At 41.6% G+C, this 16,804-nt stretch overlaps 3 protein-coding genes across 5 annotated transcripts; 2 read left to right on the forward strand and 1 right to left on the reverse strand.

Annotated features, from left to right (window-relative positions):
• Window positions 1-108: 108 nt before the first annotated feature.
• Window positions 109-5,790, forward strand: ints14 (integrator complex subunit 14). Of its 2 annotated transcripts, none has more exons than XM_076732647.1 (12): window positions 109-159; window positions 615-901; window positions 1,042-1,149; window positions 1,315-1,470; window positions 1,987-2,105; window positions 2,200-2,342; window positions 2,435-2,527; window positions 2,936-3,080; window positions 3,219-3,352; window positions 3,669-3,787; window positions 4,982-5,047; window positions 5,133-5,790. In XM_076732647.1, exons 2-12 carry the CDS (start codon window positions 680-682, stop codon window positions 5,364-5,366), a joined length of 1,539 nt encoding a protein of 512 aa, XP_076588762.1. In that variant the 5' UTR covers window positions 109-159; window positions 615-679; the 3' UTR covers window positions 5,367-5,790. The 2 variants fall into 2 exon arrangements, with proteins under 2 accessions (XP_076588762.1, XP_076588763.1); XM_076732648.1 differs by having other exon boundaries at window positions 134-174.
• On the reverse strand, window positions 4,702-9,122 carry hacd3 (3-hydroxyacyl-CoA dehydratase 3). Of its 2 annotated transcripts, none has more exons than XM_076732650.1 (11): window positions 8,902-9,122; window positions 8,177-8,219; window positions 8,018-8,091; window positions 7,759-7,923; window positions 7,535-7,580; window positions 7,272-7,382; window positions 7,043-7,170; window positions 6,810-6,922; window positions 6,565-6,671; window positions 6,348-6,479; window positions 4,702-6,249 (listed from the first exon to the last, which is right to left on the reverse strand). In XM_076732650.1, the coding sequence occupies exons 1-11, from the start codon at window positions 8,977-8,979 to the stop codon at window positions 6,173-6,175; spliced, it is 1,074 nt and encodes a 357-aa protein (XP_076588765.1). In that variant the 5' UTR covers window positions 8,980-9,122; the 3' UTR covers window positions 4,702-6,172. The 2 variants fall into 2 exon arrangements, with proteins under 2 accessions (XP_076588765.1, XP_076588764.1); XM_076732649.1 differs by having other exon boundaries at window positions 7,272-7,391; window positions 8,902-9,103.
• Window positions 9,123-9,201: 79 nt separating this feature from the next.
• ppcdc (phosphopantothenoylcysteine decarboxylase) lies at window positions 9,202-16,033 on the forward strand. Its single transcript, XM_076732651.1, has 5 exons — window positions 9,202-9,421; window positions 10,401-10,496; window positions 10,932-11,060; window positions 11,172-11,340; window positions 15,412-16,033. Exons 1-5 carry the CDS (start codon window positions 9,278-9,280, stop codon window positions 15,528-15,530), a joined length of 657 nt encoding a protein of 218 aa, XP_076588766.1. The 5' UTR covers window positions 9,202-9,277; the 3' UTR covers window positions 15,531-16,033.
• Window positions 16,034-16,804: the final 771 nt, after the last annotated feature.

Here is a 16,804-nt window from a genome sequence, read left to right on the forward strand (position 1 = left end):
TTCATGTTTTAATGAGTAAATTTCCTGTTGATTTCTGTGTAAACCCCCCGGCAAAATCACATGGGAACTATTTATTCTCAAGTACGCTGTTGTCACCCGGACGGAAGTAGTCGTGCACATTACAATACAAACACTGGATGGCGAGCGAAACGTTGAATGGCACGTATACATTTAGTGTGTATTTTATCAATTATTCACTTTATATTTCATCGTATCGGCTGTTATATCCTCACATTTGTTAAATAGTAACCAGAATGTTTCTTCTGTTGGGTCGTTTAGCGTTACTTTACAGAATGCTAGCGTTAGTTAGCCGAACAACTAGCCAACATTAGCTAACACTCCTCTGCTGTGACATGCTCTTTCTTTTTTTTTTTTTTTAGCTTTTAACGGCGTTAATAGTCTCTGTTTGATCTACACTAACCTCACTATGTTCCTCTAAAAAGCAGTGTCGCTGACATGAACACTTATAGCAAAAAAGCTACATATTTAACGAATGATCTTGTTTGTATGCCTTGCAGAGACAGGAAGAGACGCTATTTAACGCAAAGTTAGCTAACTTCGTAGTTTTGCGGTGTTGTCCTCACACATATAATCTTTTTCTTGCTTTTCTTCAGGGGGAGCACGTTTCAGGGTACTGTAATTGACTGTATTCCTTGGGAAGCTATATTAGCAATCAGCCATGCCTACCGTGGTCTTAATGGACGTGTCGCTGTCCATGACACGGCCAGTGTCTCAGGATGGCAGCGAGGAGTTTCAGAGGAAGAATCTGGCCGTCCACGGACTAAATATGTTGTTTGAACACATGGCCTCAAACTACCGCCTGGAGTTCACAACACTGATGGCATTTTCATCTCTCTGGGAGCTTTTGGTGCCCTTCACCAGGGATTACAACGCATTGCAGGTAAAGTGTGCCTGATATGAGTAGTCAGTCTAAACAGTCAGAGCAAAATTTCTTCACTGCTTTAGTTTGACCTCAGAGAAAACGAGTATGCCTTTGGAGAAGTGTTGGGGATTGTCTTAGTAAAGTCTTTCTCCATGCAGGAGGCTCTGAGCAACCTGGAAGACTATGACAAGACGTGTGTTGAATCAGCTCTTCAAGGAGTTAGTAACGTGGTACAGCAGGAGTGGGGCAGTGCCTGTCCCTGTCAGGTGTGTTGAGTCCTTCATACAATATCATCACACCTCTGAATTTTGTATTTATTAGATAAAGCTGGTGTGCTGTCAAATGATTTTTCCATTGTGATTTTTAGCTATCTGTGCCCATGTATGGTAACGTAGGTTTATGTTTATGTACCTCCTTCCTTTGTCCTATAGGTGGTGCTGGTCACTGATGGATCTCTGGGTATTGGAAAGGGTTCCCTTCGTCACTCCTTGCAAACACTGAAGCAGCGCGGGGATGACAAGAAGTTCCCACTCCCTTTCCCTTTCCCCACCAAAATGTTCATCATGTGTGTAGCCAATGCAGAGGAGGTACTGAGTCACTTTTTTTGGGCTGACTGTTCAACAACTAATTTCTATTTAATTTGTATTTATTTACTAGAAAATCATGGAGAAAACATGATCAGGTACCATGCAACCAGACACAGCTGAGCATAAACAAGATCTGAGGTGCTGACCTCTGCAGGGCCTTTGTATCTTAAATATACGTTAAAGAGATCTTAGAATGAGAGAATTGCTATTTGACAGTTATTGCAACGTGTATTTCTGAGCCTAGAGATACATAGTAATGAATATTCATAACTATGTGACTGTGATGTTACAACTCCGAGACACTTTAGTGTTCATGGACCATCTGTTTTACTGTTTAATTTAACCTGGGGAGACAATGTGCTCATTATTTTTTCGTCTCTTATATCAACAGTTTTCTCTCGTGTGCCCAGGAAGTCTTCTTTTACATCTGTGTAAAACTTAAGCTTATGAAGTTGGTGCTTGCAATAGATTTGGTAGCTGCAACAAATGCACCCCCCCTGTCTTGTGTAATTTCAGTTGCAGATGACCGATGCCATGGACAACTTGGAGGAGCTGCTTCGTCTCAGTGGAGGTGATGGACAGATCTTCACTACGGAGGGACCACTTTGCATGAAGAGCGTGCAGGCCATGTTTGGGTATGACTCTTGCTTGAGAAATAATCCAGAAAGTAAAGTACTTTTCCGTGTGTTATGTGTTTACTAAGGAATCATGGTTTTTGTTTGCCTTCAGGAAGCTGATTGATCACGCGTACTCTCCCTTCCATGCTGTCCTGCACTGTGGAAACCTGTCCTCAGATGTCCAGGTGTTCCCTCGACCTGAACCTGTCGTGATGGATGAAGAGGTGGAGCCCATGCCCCGAGCAGTCAGTACAGGTAACCAGCTGGCTTCAGATTTCATGATTTAAAGTAAAGTTTGAAGCTTTTTTCCCCTTCATCACATCATGATTCTGTTATACATATTTCAGATTTGGAAATCGTAGGATTCATTGAAATTGCTGACATTTCCAGCCCTCCTGTTTTATCCAGACACTTGGTACTGCCCATTGCTGTAAATAAAGGTAAGTGTTCAAAATTTGTTGTGTTGTTTTAAAGAAAAACTAAACATTCATAGACAAATCAGCTGTACAGCATGCTGAGGGCTCATTGCTTTTGTTAGATTTTCTGAAAAACAGTGGATCGTTTTAAACTGATTTTCACCTGCACTGTCCTGCTTGTCCCCAAACTTAGAAAGTTCACTGCAGTTTCAGCCACATCATTTTGCAACATGGATAGCTCAGATTGTGTTTTCAGCAATACAAATGCTGGATTTCAAGCTGACTGGATGCTTATTTTAGCAGCATTATTTTTTTAAGAAATTCCTACTCATTCTCCCTTTGAAATACAAAAAACCTAAATCAATGAGCCCTCAGTGTGGCATCTGTTAGATTATGTTATTAACAATCTGTTTTATTTGTACTTGATTTCAGAGGTGGATGAAGTTGGCACAGGAGCCCCAGAGGAGCTTGAGGAGGAACCCTCTGCCAGTCAAATGGCAGGCAAAAGCCCAAATTTTTGTGTGCTTTTACATGGCAGTCTTAAAGTTGAGGGCATGGTGGCACTGGTCCAGCTGGGGTGAGATGCAGCAGAGCTGTTTATATTTAACATCTTTGATTTTTGTTATGCACAAAGTTTTTTGTGCCTTTAGATACTGAGGCACCTGCTGAGTGATTTTATGAAGAAATGATCTAAATTGAGCTTGCTTTCTCACAGACCGGAGTGGTTTGGCATGCTGTACTCCCAAGCAGACAGCAAGAAGAAATCAAACTTAATGATGTCTCTGTTTGAGCCTGGTCCAGAGCCTCTGCCTTGGCTGGGCAAGATCTCACATTTGGGACCAATATCAGGTAACAGCTTACCCCTTCAGTGTGTCAAACAAGCAAACAGCAAGTTTCTACATTTTTCCAACATCTATTGGATCTCTTTAGCATACTGTTCATTCAAGTCTTTACCAGTTCCTTATCCCTGGGGGCATCATTTCAAAACTCTGCACTATAACCTCTGACACACTAACCCATGTACGGGTAAACACATTCCTGAAGAGCAAAGGCCTCTCCGTATGTGTATTGTACATAATCAAGCAGTTAATAATTAACTGTTTTTATTACAGAGTGAAACTGTATCGACTTCACTTTGCTGTTTCATACCTTTCTGGTATTTCAGAGGCTGCTGAAAATCCCTATGGAGAGGATGACAGTAAAAGTCCTTTCCCTGTGCAGCCCCAGGCCAAACGAAGCTATGCCCAAAATGTCACTGTGTGGATTAAGGCCAGTGGACTACAGGTACAGTAAAACCCCCTGTTTGAAAGCACTGTTGTTTGTTGAAGCCTGTGGAGAAATGACCGTTTCAGTTGGTTGAAGTCATTTTTACAAGGTGCTTCAGACTTTATTATTATTATTAAGTAATATGAGCCCAGTTGGCCAGGTGGCGGCGCTGTAACTATGGCCCAGAAATACAGTTTTGGAAAGGCCGGGCACCCCACACTGCAGGACTGATTGGCTTGAAATTGGAAACACAAGTTCAGCTCAGTGGGCTTTACAAAAAGCATCTTGGACCATAACGGTCTGCCATGATGGATTTTCTGCCTTTTTAAATATTTTGAAGAACAGTAATGTGAATAGAACTTGACCTCATGGCTACCATCAACTGAAAAGGTTCAGGATGGAGTTCAGCGGGAAAACGGCCGTAACTCATTAATGGTTTCTCCAGTGATCGTAAATCTGGGTTCGTATCTTCAGGCTTTTGGGAACAGGCCTACCGAAGCAATCTGAGCCCAGTTGATCGGGGGGCATCACAGATAGCAAAACTGTGTACCTCAGTTCGCAGAATTTCACAATTTTGGAGTGCCTGCTCTGGGGGCGAGTATTAACCAAAACCTGAAGTGTTAAATTAATTATTAATTAAAGTCAGTGGAGACATCCTGCACTTACTTCTGAACTTTCCCACCACATTTCATTCAAATCCAACAAAGGGGGGACAGATGGTGGATCTTTGCTGCAGGCTTTGTGAAGATGAAGTGTGAGATTGGTCTCTCTTCTTGGTAAAACAGAATTTAAGTGTCTGAAGTGACTTTGCTCCCCGTTCTGAAGCCTGAAACCTGTGCATTGCTCCTTGTGGCCTTTAAGCTACTTCCTCCTTTGAGCACAAAAGGGCTATTATTATCAGTTTCAATGACACTTATGAGAACAAAAACATGTTTTTGTTGAACAAATTCTTTATTATAATTTCACAAAATATTGTCCTGACAGATATGAAATTTGATATAAACTTGATTTTTTTGAAATAACACTAATATGGCTGAACACCGTAGATGAGCAAATGTAAACCCCTACTGACTTGTAAATAGTGTTCACATCAACATCTAACTGGCCTGTTCTTAACGGATATGGTGTTATGTTTTGAATACATAGTTTTACAAAACATCTGAGACTTGTTTCTGGTCATCAATGACTCCAGTTGTTTATGATGTTCCACAGACGGATGTGCAGAAGATCCTGAGGAATGCAAGGAAACTGCCAGATAAAACTCAAACCTTCTATAAGGTACATTTCTCTGAAAATGGCTCTGAGCGATAAATCTTTTTCAAAATTGCTATACAAGTTGCTATTTTGTTGTTGAACCTGTCAGGAGCTGAACCGTCTGAGGAAGGCCGCCTTGGCTTTTGGTTTCTGGGAGCTCCTGAAGGGAGTGGCTGATCTGCTAGAGAGAGAGTGCACCCTGCTCCCGGACTCGGCCCATCCGGATGCTGCTTTCCAGCTCTCCCACGCCGCGAAGCAACTCAAACTGGCCAGCACTGGCGACTCCCAGTATGCTGCTTTTGAGCAAAACATCGTTCCCATGCACACGGACTTCTCAAGCTGAGCCATGTCTGAATTGGTAAAAGTGGACTGAAATTTCGCAGCCTCAGCCTGTGTGGACCAAGGTGGAGACAGGACCTGTGTGTGCCTAATGTTGTTTAAGGAACTCGTGAAAAGGGCCGCTTCAAGAACCTTAATGTGGAACCCAAATGAAACCGCTAACTTACGCTCCTTCTCTGACACTGCTGAAACATGGCAAAACGTACGTGAGGTGTTTGTAAGGTGTTCATGTGTACATATTTTTTTTACATGCTCCGTCGTAGGATCTTTTTCACAGAGTAGCAACATTTTGTTTTTTTCATTGTTAATAACCCACCGTCACTGGAGACCTGGGAAATTACCGTTGCTGTCGGCATTGAAAATTCAGGTGACTGTCAAAATCATGAAGTAGCGTAGCGAGGGATATAAATAAAAAGTCTTCATAGCTGGTTACTGTGTTATTGAGCATAAGGGACACAAAATTCTCTCTGCTTTATCAGTCGCCAGCATAATTTTCCCTGAGGATTGTGGGGCAGTTCAGATATCTAGGGGTAACTAATACAGTACTTGTTGGAATGTTATTGCTTTCTTCATTCATACACAAATTATCAACCAAGATTTAAAGGAAAAAGAAACAGTATCACACGGGATATCAAGTTATTGGGCTTAGTATAGCTCATTACTGATCAACAAACAGGCTGTGGGGGGGGAGAAAACCTTCATAACAGTAACTAGAGCTCATTTGACTGGAGGGTGGATTATGAGGATCATTTCAAAAGAAGAAATAAGCAGGCAGTAAAGGTGTTGGAGGAGTGCTGTCAGTGTTGGATCTCAGTTTGCTTTCCTCTTCTTGGTACGGAAACGCCTCTTCCTCTGCTTGTAAAGATGACGGAAGTTGATAAAAAGTCCTGGGGGGGGGGTGAGCAAAAGGTTAATGCTTACATTAGGACACAAGATTTGCTCAAAGATGAACTGTATGTGACTAATGTTTAATCTGGATACTTACCAAGAAACATAAGAACTAGATAGACGTGCAGGACGTAAGAGAAGCTGATAGAGGTACCGACGGCTTTTGGCAGAGGAATGCTGAAGAGTTTGGTCTCGTCAAAGATGGGTATGGATTGTATCACAGCAACCGCTGCGTGAGGTTGGGAGATGAGACTGATTTCAATACGTCTGTGTGAAGAATAATTATTGATTGTGAGGGACGTAAACAAGCTCACCTTCAGCTATAACACCTAATGGGTACAGCGGTATCCAAACTGTGTGTTGCAGCCACGTGAGTGTCTTCCACTCTGTGTTGAAACTGTCCAGCATGTAAAATGGATACCTGAAATTGGAGCATCGAGTTTTAGGGAGGAAACAAAGCGTGTTGCCATTAACCAACTGACACACGGTCGCATCGATAACAGTCCATCCTCGTAAGAATGACTGTTCACCATGAACAACAAGGCCAATGCATACTTACCTAAAAATCTCAATGGCGCTCCACAGATAGAAAACAAAGAACACAATGGGCTGGTTGTGCATTTCCTCCAAACTACCAAAAATGATGAAGAGGATAAAATTCCTTCCAACCACCTAGCAGAAGAACAAAACCCACAAAAGCAATTAATGCTAAATAAGTACCTAACATTTGAAATGTATAGGCGTGCCATCTACATCATTAAATTCAAACTCTGGCAAATGAGCATCCCACACCTGTATAAGAGCTGGGATAACACCTGTCCGGACGACACCAAAAGCAGCGTTGAGGACCTCCACTGCTGCCAAGATCTGGCAGAAGAACATCACGTCCGATATGGTGTGAAACGTGTCGTAGAGAGAATCTGAAGGGAGAGTCAGGTTTTACCAGGTTTTTGTGAAGAAACTGAAGGAAATGAAGGAAAAACGAGGAACTTTAAGGCAGAGCAGTCTTACATTTTCTCACCTTTGCCAAAGATGAAGAGCCGAACAGTCATGTTGAAAAAGATCCATGAAAAACCAAGAAACTGTACCAGGTTATACACAAAGAGAAAGCCAGTTTTCAGGCTGACAAACCCTGAAACATTTGAAAGAAAAAGAAATCACTGGGGCAACTGATACAGACAACCTGCTTTAACAAAGACATGAGAAAAAACTACAGCCAAAAAAACCCTTTGGACTTTAAAGAAACCTTAAAACAGGCATGCATCCAGACAGATCTGGACCCACCTTGCTCTTTATGCCTTGAAGCCTTCAGCCTGTTCTTTTTCTCCTCCTTTTCAAAGTGAAAAAACAGACACATAATACATATTTGTTAAATCTTTGCCTCTGGTTACAACAATACAATCTTAGTTCTGATATTTGGATGATGACATCATCAGTACTGAGAATGAGCTTGCTGTCAAACCTGCAGGGTTGCAGATGGAAACGCTTCACTGAAACTGAACTCTCACCTTTTCCCTGATCTCCATCTCAGCGTCTGACTCGTCCAGCCAGCGGTCAAAGTCAGGTGCCAGGAAGACTGGTTTGCGCTCCTGTACTACCAGTCTTTCCCACCAGCCTCGCTGCTCCTTCCGCAGGGTAATATTCACCTGCCGCTGCGTGGACTTGTTGCTCACCTGGATGCACAGGTAAACTGAATGAGCACAGTCAGCAAAAACAGTAGGTATAAGTAGGCAAGAAAGAGCAGCTGATTTTAACATGAACACAAACCTCTGCCTTTACTGGCAAAAGAAACTCCAAGCTGAACCCGTATTCATTTTGTCCTTTTGCTCCATGGCCCCGGGCTACACACACAATACCATAAATTATGCCACAAATCATTAACATTAAAACATGTTCATGGTCAAATGGATGTGAAATGTATGCTACCTCGAAACTGAAGCACTTTTTCATGGACATGGACATCAATATTCTGCAAAAAGAAAGAGAGAGGCACATGATAAGTCCTACATAGTCATAATTCATGCATGACATTACTACTTGTGCACAACAGAAACAATGATGAAACATTTGACAGCCTCGAACAAGGAACTTAGCCTTTTCACACGATCTCCATCATGAATCAGCTCTTGTACGTGTTTCTCTATGATAAATAGTCCTTCCAGCAGCCTGAAGTCTTGGCCAAAGTGACATCTTTTAGTGACGAAACATCTGTCCCTCGCCCCTTCTAATCTCACCTGTGGGGCGACGTGATGACGCTACGCTCTGCGCCAACAGGTAGTGGAGGGGGGTATCTAAAGGTTATAAACCCATGAACTGACTGTACCAAGCACGTGGTCTTAAAACCAGGATCGTATCATTTCAAAGGTATGGTGGGATGGGGGGCGGGGGGACGCTGTAAATACCACCTATCATCTACAATAATCTCTCTGTTCACCATCCAATATGCAAAGTGTACAGCTAGCGTCAACCATCCATGCGGCATTTACAGGAACCCGCACCCTTCATTTGCATTATTAAAGGTTTCCCATACAGGCATAAACAGTGCACCAGAGGGTCAAGTGCTACACTGAAGCGACTTCCTGCTGAAAAGTGAGTGCGGGTGTTTTGCTTAACGCCGGAGCGTCCTGGCCAGAACTGTCTCGTGTGCTCACCTGAGCGTCTGTCAGCTCCACTCGTAGGTAAATTTCTTCATGGCGTTGAGCCCAGTAAACCAACGGCGTCAGCGCCATTGTTCCGTTTCTTCTAGAGTTTTGTTTCAAATAAATATCAGGCTTGGCGGAGAATGAATGAAGCCTCCTCGCTTCATGCTAACTGTCCTGGACAGCTACTGAAAAATACCCAGAATATTCTGCGGAAGCGCGCGCTCGCCATCTGTCACCGTATCAGCGTGCTCGTGCAGGAGACAGAGACGTTGGGTGTGCTCTCTTTTGATTGGCTCGCGGTGAATATTTACGGAAGTAGTTCGGAAAGTGGAAGCGGTGCGGTTACAGGAGCGGCGCTGCTCCTTGTCGACCTCTTCTTGGTGAAATGCAGACAGGTAATCACGTTTCTTGTCTGCAGAATGATTTGTTGAAAGCTGACGGGACATTTTGTGTTCTTGTTGGCGTGACGGGAAGCGTTGCAGCCTTGAAACTGCCTCTTTTGGTGTCCCAGCTTCTTCAGCTCCCTGGGGTGAGCTGCTTCTTGTTTATTACTTTTATATTATCTCAGCCTGCTTGTAATTGCCTTCTGCCAGTCTCTGTTGGTTAAACACCAAGTTTATGGCCATGCAGCTGCACACACTGCTCCTCTACCTGACAGAGCGCGCGTGAACTCACCTTTACCGCAAGGTGGAGATGTAGCTGTTTGCAGCTGTTTGGCAGCTGTATATAAAGCATAGCTGCACAACGGTATAATGTTGTTGTCATGGTCCTTTTATTCATGTTTGGAGGGAACATTCAAAAAAGAGAGAATCTCAAACTGTGGTAATTACACAAATATGTCTGACTATGATGATGAGTATAATGAAAAATTACAAGGTGTCTTCTGCATACAGATTATATGGTCCAGAGAAACGCAGAGGTCCTGACAAATAGTCAAACCTACATGTCCATTGTTATTGTGTACATCTGATGACACAGTTCGGTGAAAATTTCCAAGCTAAACTAAAGCAGACTTGCAAAGATTAGTAGATTAGTTCATGAAACGAAAGATGTCAGCTGTTCTGATAATCGATTAATCATTTCACTTGTTGTTCAAACAAAAATGTTAAACATTTGCTGGTTCCACATTCTTAAATGTGAGGATTTGCTGCTTTTCTTTGTCATAATTGGGGGTTTTACTGTTGGTTGGCAATTTGAAGATGTGACATTTTGAGCTTTTGAAAATTGAGATTAAATTTTTTCTCACTTTTTTTATTACATTTTTTCAGACTGAACATTTAATCAGTTAATCGTGAGAATAATCGTCAGATAAATCGATAATGAACATAAGTGTTAGTTGTAGCCCTATACTACTTGTAAGACTGATAAAATGGTCTCCAGGATATAGATGAATTGCTTGACATTTGCAGGTGTCTCTTCTTAGTTTTCCACCTCTTCACCACTATAACTATACTAAAAAGTGATTTTAAAAATCCCTGTGGCTGTCACTGTCTTGTTTTCTGCTTTAGGTTGATGTAAGAGTGGTCACCACAGAGCATGCCAAACATTTCTACAATCCTGCAGAGGTTTCAGTAAAAATCTACAGTGACAAGGATGAGTGGGAGGTAAAATGAACTCATGAAATGTCTTAATTTAGCCATTATTAACTGACCGTCTATAGCAGAGTTTCTCAAACCTGGTGCCACTAAGATGACTGCATTGTGGAAGATTTTTATAATTCATTTTTTTAACAATCTGTGTATTTGTAATAAGTGACATAGGTATGCAATGTATCATAGTGTTCATACAGTACATGTGAAGCTGCCTTTATACTCTTGAAATTCAAATAAAATCACGTGAGTGAATTAATGTGTGGCATGAGTTGGTAAGTTGTTGCTTGGCAGTTTTCCAGTTGCTGAGGTCGTCAGAATTTTGAGTCATAAAAACATGGTAATGGGCCAGAAAAGATTGAGAAACCCTGGTAAAAGTATCACCCAGAAAGGAAGTGAGGGCGTGAGCAGTTTGTTAGTTATGTGCCTAACAGCATGTCTCTGATCCAGCTGTGGACTCAGAGATCTGACCCTGTGCTACATATTGAGCTAAGGCGCTGGGCAGACCTCCTTGTTGTTGCCCCCCTTGATGCCAACACTCTTGGAAAGATTGCCAATGGCATTTGTGACAATCTGCTGGTGAGAACATGAAATTGTTATCTGACTAATTGCAAAATGTTATCGCAAATAATAATTCATGACACAATTTCTCTGAAATTATTTCTCTTGATTCATCTTTGTTGTTGGCAGACATGTGTGGTAAGAGCATGGGACACCAGTCGCCCACTCCTCTTCTGCCCTGCAATGAATACAGCTATGTGGCAGCATCCCATTACAGCTCAGCAGGTATCCAGGCTGACAGACTTTGGATACGTGGAAATTCCCTGCATTGCTAAGAAGCTTGTGTGTGGAGATGAAGGTGGGTTTTAATACCAGAACAAACAGAAATATATCAAGTATTTACAAATATTTATATTCACCTTATGAAATCTCAGAATGAGGGACCAAGTTGCTTTGACCAAAACAGTTACATTGGAAACATGAAAAATAAAAAATGACCTGAACAATTCATGAAGAACTTCCATTCTACAGATTCTGGCTGCATTATAGTCTTTTCAGCATATTGGCATAGGCCAAACTTGTATAACAAGAAGACATGCCTCATGTTTTCATACTTTTGCCCAAAAATTGATTACTTTAGAGTAGCAGCAACTACTGAATGAAAAAACAGGTTTCAGAGACGAGTTTCTTTGGCTTCCCCAAAAATACCCATATGAGTAAGTTTGTTGTTGCTGTTGGTTTATAGAGCAACTTGACACTAGTTGAAAATCCTCCTCTTCAGGGGTTTCATTTGTCAAATTTCTGCAGTGTTTCTGTTTGGTGTGGTCACAGATGTAACAGAGCACACTTCTGACCTCACCAGCAGTGATGCTGGATGTTGTCAGAGGTGCAACAGAATTCAAACTTTCAACCAGAGAGGTTTAGTGAAAAATGGCTTTTCAGTCTGGTTTTCTAAAGAGAAAAGCAAACAGACAACTTGTGAACGCCCGCCCTTCTTATTTGGAAACTTTTCCATCCACCTTTCAAGTTGTACCACCTACAGATGTGTGTTTTACAAGATATATGCTATCCTGTTTCCATTATCCAGGGTCAGCACACCAAGGCCTCTGCCTTCACCTGCTACTCAGCTGGCAGTATACCAAATCCTTCCTTGTGGCTGGTGGGACCACACAGTAGTGGTGTCCACATTGTGATAGCTTTGGGCAGTTCCAGGTGCTAGGTGTTCACCTGCAAGCTCTCCTCACAGGCCTGGTTACGGAATGTAGCCCAGATTTTCCTGTTCTTGACAAAATCCTAATCATGGCACAATAGAAAGCATCTTCACTTGCTCTCACTATGGTCCCATGCATGGAACCAATTTGCTTCGGGAGACACTTCCGGGCTCTATTGCCCTTGACAACACAGTGGTCACAGGGACCTAGCCAGATGGCTATTCATGGAGGAAGAAGTAGGATAGAGCTTGGATTAGACCCAGTGGTCCTTTGCATTGAATGTTGCCAGTTGAGGTGGTTTCAGCCTAACAGACACATTCAACTATGAGGAGAACTTGAGGCAGACCCAGAACAGATTGGCAGGATTATATATCCCATCTGATTTGGGTTAGGCCGAAGGATATCTGGGCCTACTACCACTGAGGCATGGATGAGTAGCTGGAAATGGGATTCTGGGTGGTATCTTTTAGAGACTAGACAGCGTACAACAGCTGACCCCAGTGAGAACATGCTGAAACCTAATGGTAATCAGTTTGTGGGAAACATGAGAGAAAACTTAAGAATAGAATCAGCAGAGCACCTTCCCACATCCTGTTTTTGGGAAGGCTAAGGATGACTCATGTTTTCTTCTGGGATTAATTGGGTGGACAGTTTAGATAGTCACTGTCAGACAAGTTATAGTGTTGCTGAAGCAGTCACACAACAAAATAGTTGGTGTCATTACGTGCCCCTGACTTTAATAGATTTGCCTTTGGGTTACAACTTTGGTTGGATTGCAGAAAACAATTGGTGGTGTAGGGGAATAAGGTCATTAAATTAGGTCATTGTGTGTAATGGTTGCACTTGTTAAAATAGAAAGAGGCACCAGCCTTCATCAGATAGGAAGGATTTTATTTATTCTTTTCTTTTTAATGCTTATTTAATAATAATTAATCAATTAATAGTAGATCAGTCTCATCATCTGAAGCGTAAGCTCTTGATACAGTGATCGTCTATTTCCAACTCTAAAGGATACTGTCTGACAACGACTGAAGTGAAAAGTATTATTTTTTTGGCATAATAATGAGAATATATAATAATGTATAGAGAATAATATGAGTAATGAATGATGTGATGAATGATATGGATTATATGATGTAATACAAACAACTGAATGAAGAAGCTACAGCAGGATAGTAAAACGAATGAGTTTGGTGATAGTGAGAAGAAGCTTTGAAGAGAATGAGGACGTGAATGAAGTGTTAATTTCCTCAATTAATGATTTAATGAATTAATGAGATTGTTATAACCTACAACACCAATTCTTATCAAATGCAGCATGGAGGATGCCTACTTCTGTGCCAGCGGCGCTCTTGATACCATACCATTGATACCATACAAGTTATGAGTTTACTGCTGTGGGAACATCCAGTGGAATCAAACATATCGTTTGTTTTATCCTGATGTGGCAGAAAAGAAAGCACACAGACAAGCACCAAAACAACAGTTTTCTACAGGAATGTCTGATTTACAACTTGTCAGTGTTGTCCGGTTCTTGAGACCTCTTGAGACCTGTTAATCGTCAATCCTGACGGTTTTAACGCCTTTATCTGGTGTGGAGCTGGAAGAAAGGATTAGCATCTCCATGAAAGCAGTTTAACTGATAGGTAACCCTTTGTAGTTGAAATGTCTTTCCTCCCCAGCTCTCCTGAAGGAATGTGGGGGGGTTATATGCAGGCTTCTTGGTGAAGCTGAAGTTGTCTGGTTTTCAGGATGCTGGGTACTTCTGAGACTGGCTCCAGTATGGGTTCTGGTGTCGGGATGAGGAGAAAGTGATAGACATATGGCTCAGTATATTTCTGATCAGCCACTGACTCCAAGATCGTCACACTGGCAGAGCATTTGTACACTGTGGCCTCATTACAAAGATAAAGTTCCACTCCAACTTTTATAGATAGATCCGTGTCTCATCCTCCTCCCAGCAGTGACAAAACAAAGTGAAAGCTGTTATAACAGAGGTCCTTTCTTTTGTCTGCCTGACCAAAGCGAGCACTCATAACAGGTCTTATCTCTCTAATTTACGTGTGAGAGCAAAGAGATAAGGGTTTCTCATGGAAAGGATGCTTTTGAGTTTAATGGTCTGTGCACACCGAAGGTCAAACTGACCTGCAAGCTGACATGCACACAGAACCGGAGATTACGCCTCATCAGCTTCTTCACAACTTCCATTCATTCCAGTCATCTACCCTGGTGAATGTAAATTTAAGAGCTGCAGTATGTTCTGTGTTGCTATTTGGCAATAGCTTTGTCATTTTTTTCAGCTTGACACACTTCAGCCTTATTTCTGTAGATGCTCTGATAGCAGTGATGCATCTGCCCGACCTTCTTATCTAATGATTGACTAAAACTACTTCACATTTTAGTTTCTCAATTGTGCTTGATTAGAACACGCTAAAAACTCAAGACTAACTTTTGATCGTGTGTTTTTACATGCAATCCACTAGTATCAGTAGGGAGTATCAGCCCTAAGAACTAGTTTCTACAGTTATCCAACTTCAGTAAGGAGTCAACTGCTGCTGTCATTTACTTAAATTTGTTTCTAACAAGCTTAAATGAGGTTGGCCCAAGGGGTAGTTTGGGTAATTTTTTCCTGACGGCATCCATAAGCAGCATAGGATTGTTTTGTCAAAAAGCCAGTGGTTTACTGTAAATGAACTCTTACAATGATGCTGTAAATGCAACTTTTTCTCAGTTTTTCTCTGTTAATCTATCACAAACCTGAAACACTGTACTTAAGTGCAAATTCAAAGTATTTCCAACTTTATACTGCTACTCCACAATATCAGAGGTAAGTATTGCTCTTTTTACTCCACGACATTTGTCAGCTTTAGTTACTAGTTGTGATCTCTGTTAGAGATATGTGGTTCTCACATGACAGCGACGCCACAGACATGATAGAATATGATGCATTGCTGTAGACTGAGCTACCCAATAGTATTTATCCATTTTAAGGGAACCACTTTATCATATTTCTCCACTGGAAGGGCATGCTAGAGAGGGAACTTTATCATCATGTTTCGGGGATTTTTTTGAACATGAAGCCAATCGGTGGATTTTGACATGCAAACCCTGGAAGTGTATAAAAGAATGTGTTTAAATATGAATGAATGAATGAATATGTGTTTGGATAGTGTGCAAACGCGTGTATGCGTAACTCTGCAATTCTTGACTTTTCGCAGGTAAAGGGGCCATGGCAGAGGTATCGACTATTGTCAGTGTCGTCAAACAGTATCTTCAGGAACCAGATGAGTGCACATCACATCGTATTGTTGACACCTCTGACACCAGAGACAAATAGAAAATGAACATGATGGCTTGTCTTTAAAAGTAGCTGGAGTCCAAACCCTCAGGGCCCTACACACCCAAGATAAACACAATTGCTTCCATCTGTTTTATCTAATTAGTCCTCTTGTTGGGATTGTGTGGATGTGTACACACCATGAGTGAATGGCATCTCCCTGACTCCTCTGTTAGTTTTGTTGCACCTGTTAGGGCAGGGCAACATGCACTTTTACCCTTCTGTTAGTTCAAGGACTTTGGTGACTTCATGCATGATACAGTGTGCAAGGTAGGACCATATTAATGTGCTTCATCAAATGACTTTATAAGTAAGTCCAAAATAGCAAATGAGGGTCAGATGTTCTATCTGCATAAACAGGTGATGGTTATTCGTGAGCAGTTAGCACTGACACACTTAAATTGCTGTTGTGTGTTTTACAACAGAAGTGGATAAATACAGTTTGTGACAAAGGTAAACGTGACTGGATCATGAACAGTTTGCAAATTAAAATTTCAAACATGTTTGTGAATGTTTCATTGCCTTGATTTTATTTTTACTTAATAGCAAAGTGAGGGTCAAAAAATGTGGTTTTGTGTTAAATTATAATATTAGGTTTCATCAGCAATAGTTGACACAATGTGGGGAATTTCAAACAATACTCACTGCGCTTAAAGCGACAGAGGTGTGCTTCAGCAAACTGGTCGCTGTGCAATAAAAAGTCATCAACAACATTCTCCGTATTCGAGTCTGTAGAAGCTCTCATGGGTCCTGGGGGGTTAATTATGTGATATAAAGCAGCAGAATCTCTGTTCCCAGAAGGTACTTTGACAGACTGGCCTTACTGCAGGACACATAACATAAACCTGTCAGCTGAAGTACGGATGCCCCACCCTCACTTACTATTGGGTACCAGTGTCTTATTTTAGTATATATTCGCACATCACTGCAAAAACAGCCCTTAAATACAAGAACCAGTAATAAATCTCAGTCACAAGTTGTAATGTACGTAACGACAAAAAAGCTTTAAACAATGCTCCAACATAAATATGTTCTTCAAAAAATGTTCTTTGAATGATGTCGATCAAATGCTTTAGAGACATGCTGAGGAGAGGTGGTTGTTTTTTTTACAAAGAGCTTTGTGCCGTGACTCTGAAGCTCCAAAGGTCAAAAGTGATGAAACACATGGTTCACATAGTGTTTGACATGTTTATCTTCGTGAAAACCCTCCATCTCCTAACAAAGTGAAATGTACCAGCCTGGATCGTGTCGAGAGGAGACTGATGAGAGAGTGT

The sequence above is a fragment of the Chaetodon auriga genome, chromosome 6 (genome assembly GCF_051107435.1).
Source record: "Chaetodon auriga isolate fChaAug3 chromosome 6, fChaAug3.hap1, whole genome shotgun sequence".
NCBI classification, from domain to species: domain Eukaryota; kingdom Metazoa; phylum Chordata; class Actinopteri; order Chaetodontiformes; family Chaetodontidae; genus Chaetodon; species Chaetodon auriga.

Coding starts and splice junctions, on each gene's coding strand:
- ints14 (XM_076732647.1), top strand. CDS start 680: ATGCCTACCGTGGTCTTAATGGACGTGTCGCTGTCCATGACACGGCCA. Junction 902..1,041: donor GGGATTACAACGCATTGCAG/GTAAAGTGTGCC, acceptor TTCTCCATGCAG/GAGGCTCTGAGCAACCTGGA. Junction 3,788..4,981: donor TTAAGGCCAGTGGACTACAG/GTACAGTAAAAC, acceptor GATGTTCCACAG/ACGGATGTGCAGAAGATCCT.
- hacd3 (XM_076732649.1), bottom strand. CDS start 8,979: ATGGCGCTGACGCCGTTGGTTTACTGGGCTCAACGCCATGAAGAAATT. Junction 7,581..7,758: donor AGATGGAGATCAGGGAAAAG/GTGAGAGTTCAG, acceptor CACTTTGAAAAG/GAGGAGAAAAAGAACAGGCT. Junction 6,923..7,042: donor TTATCCCAGCTCTTATACAG/GTGTGGGATGCT, acceptor TTCTTCTGCTAG/GTGGTTGGAAGGAATTTTAT.
- ppcdc (XM_076732651.1), top strand. CDS start 9,278: ATGCAGACAGGTAATCACGTTTCTTGTCTGCAGAATGATTTGTTGAAA. Junction 11,061..11,171: donor GCATTTGTGACAATCTGCTG/GTGAGAACATGA, acceptor TGTTGTTGGCAG/ACATGTGTGGTAAGAGCATG. Junction 11,341..15,411: donor GCTTGTGTGTGGAGATGAAG/GTGGGTTTTAAT, acceptor GACTTTTCGCAG/GTAAAGGGGCCATGGCAGAG.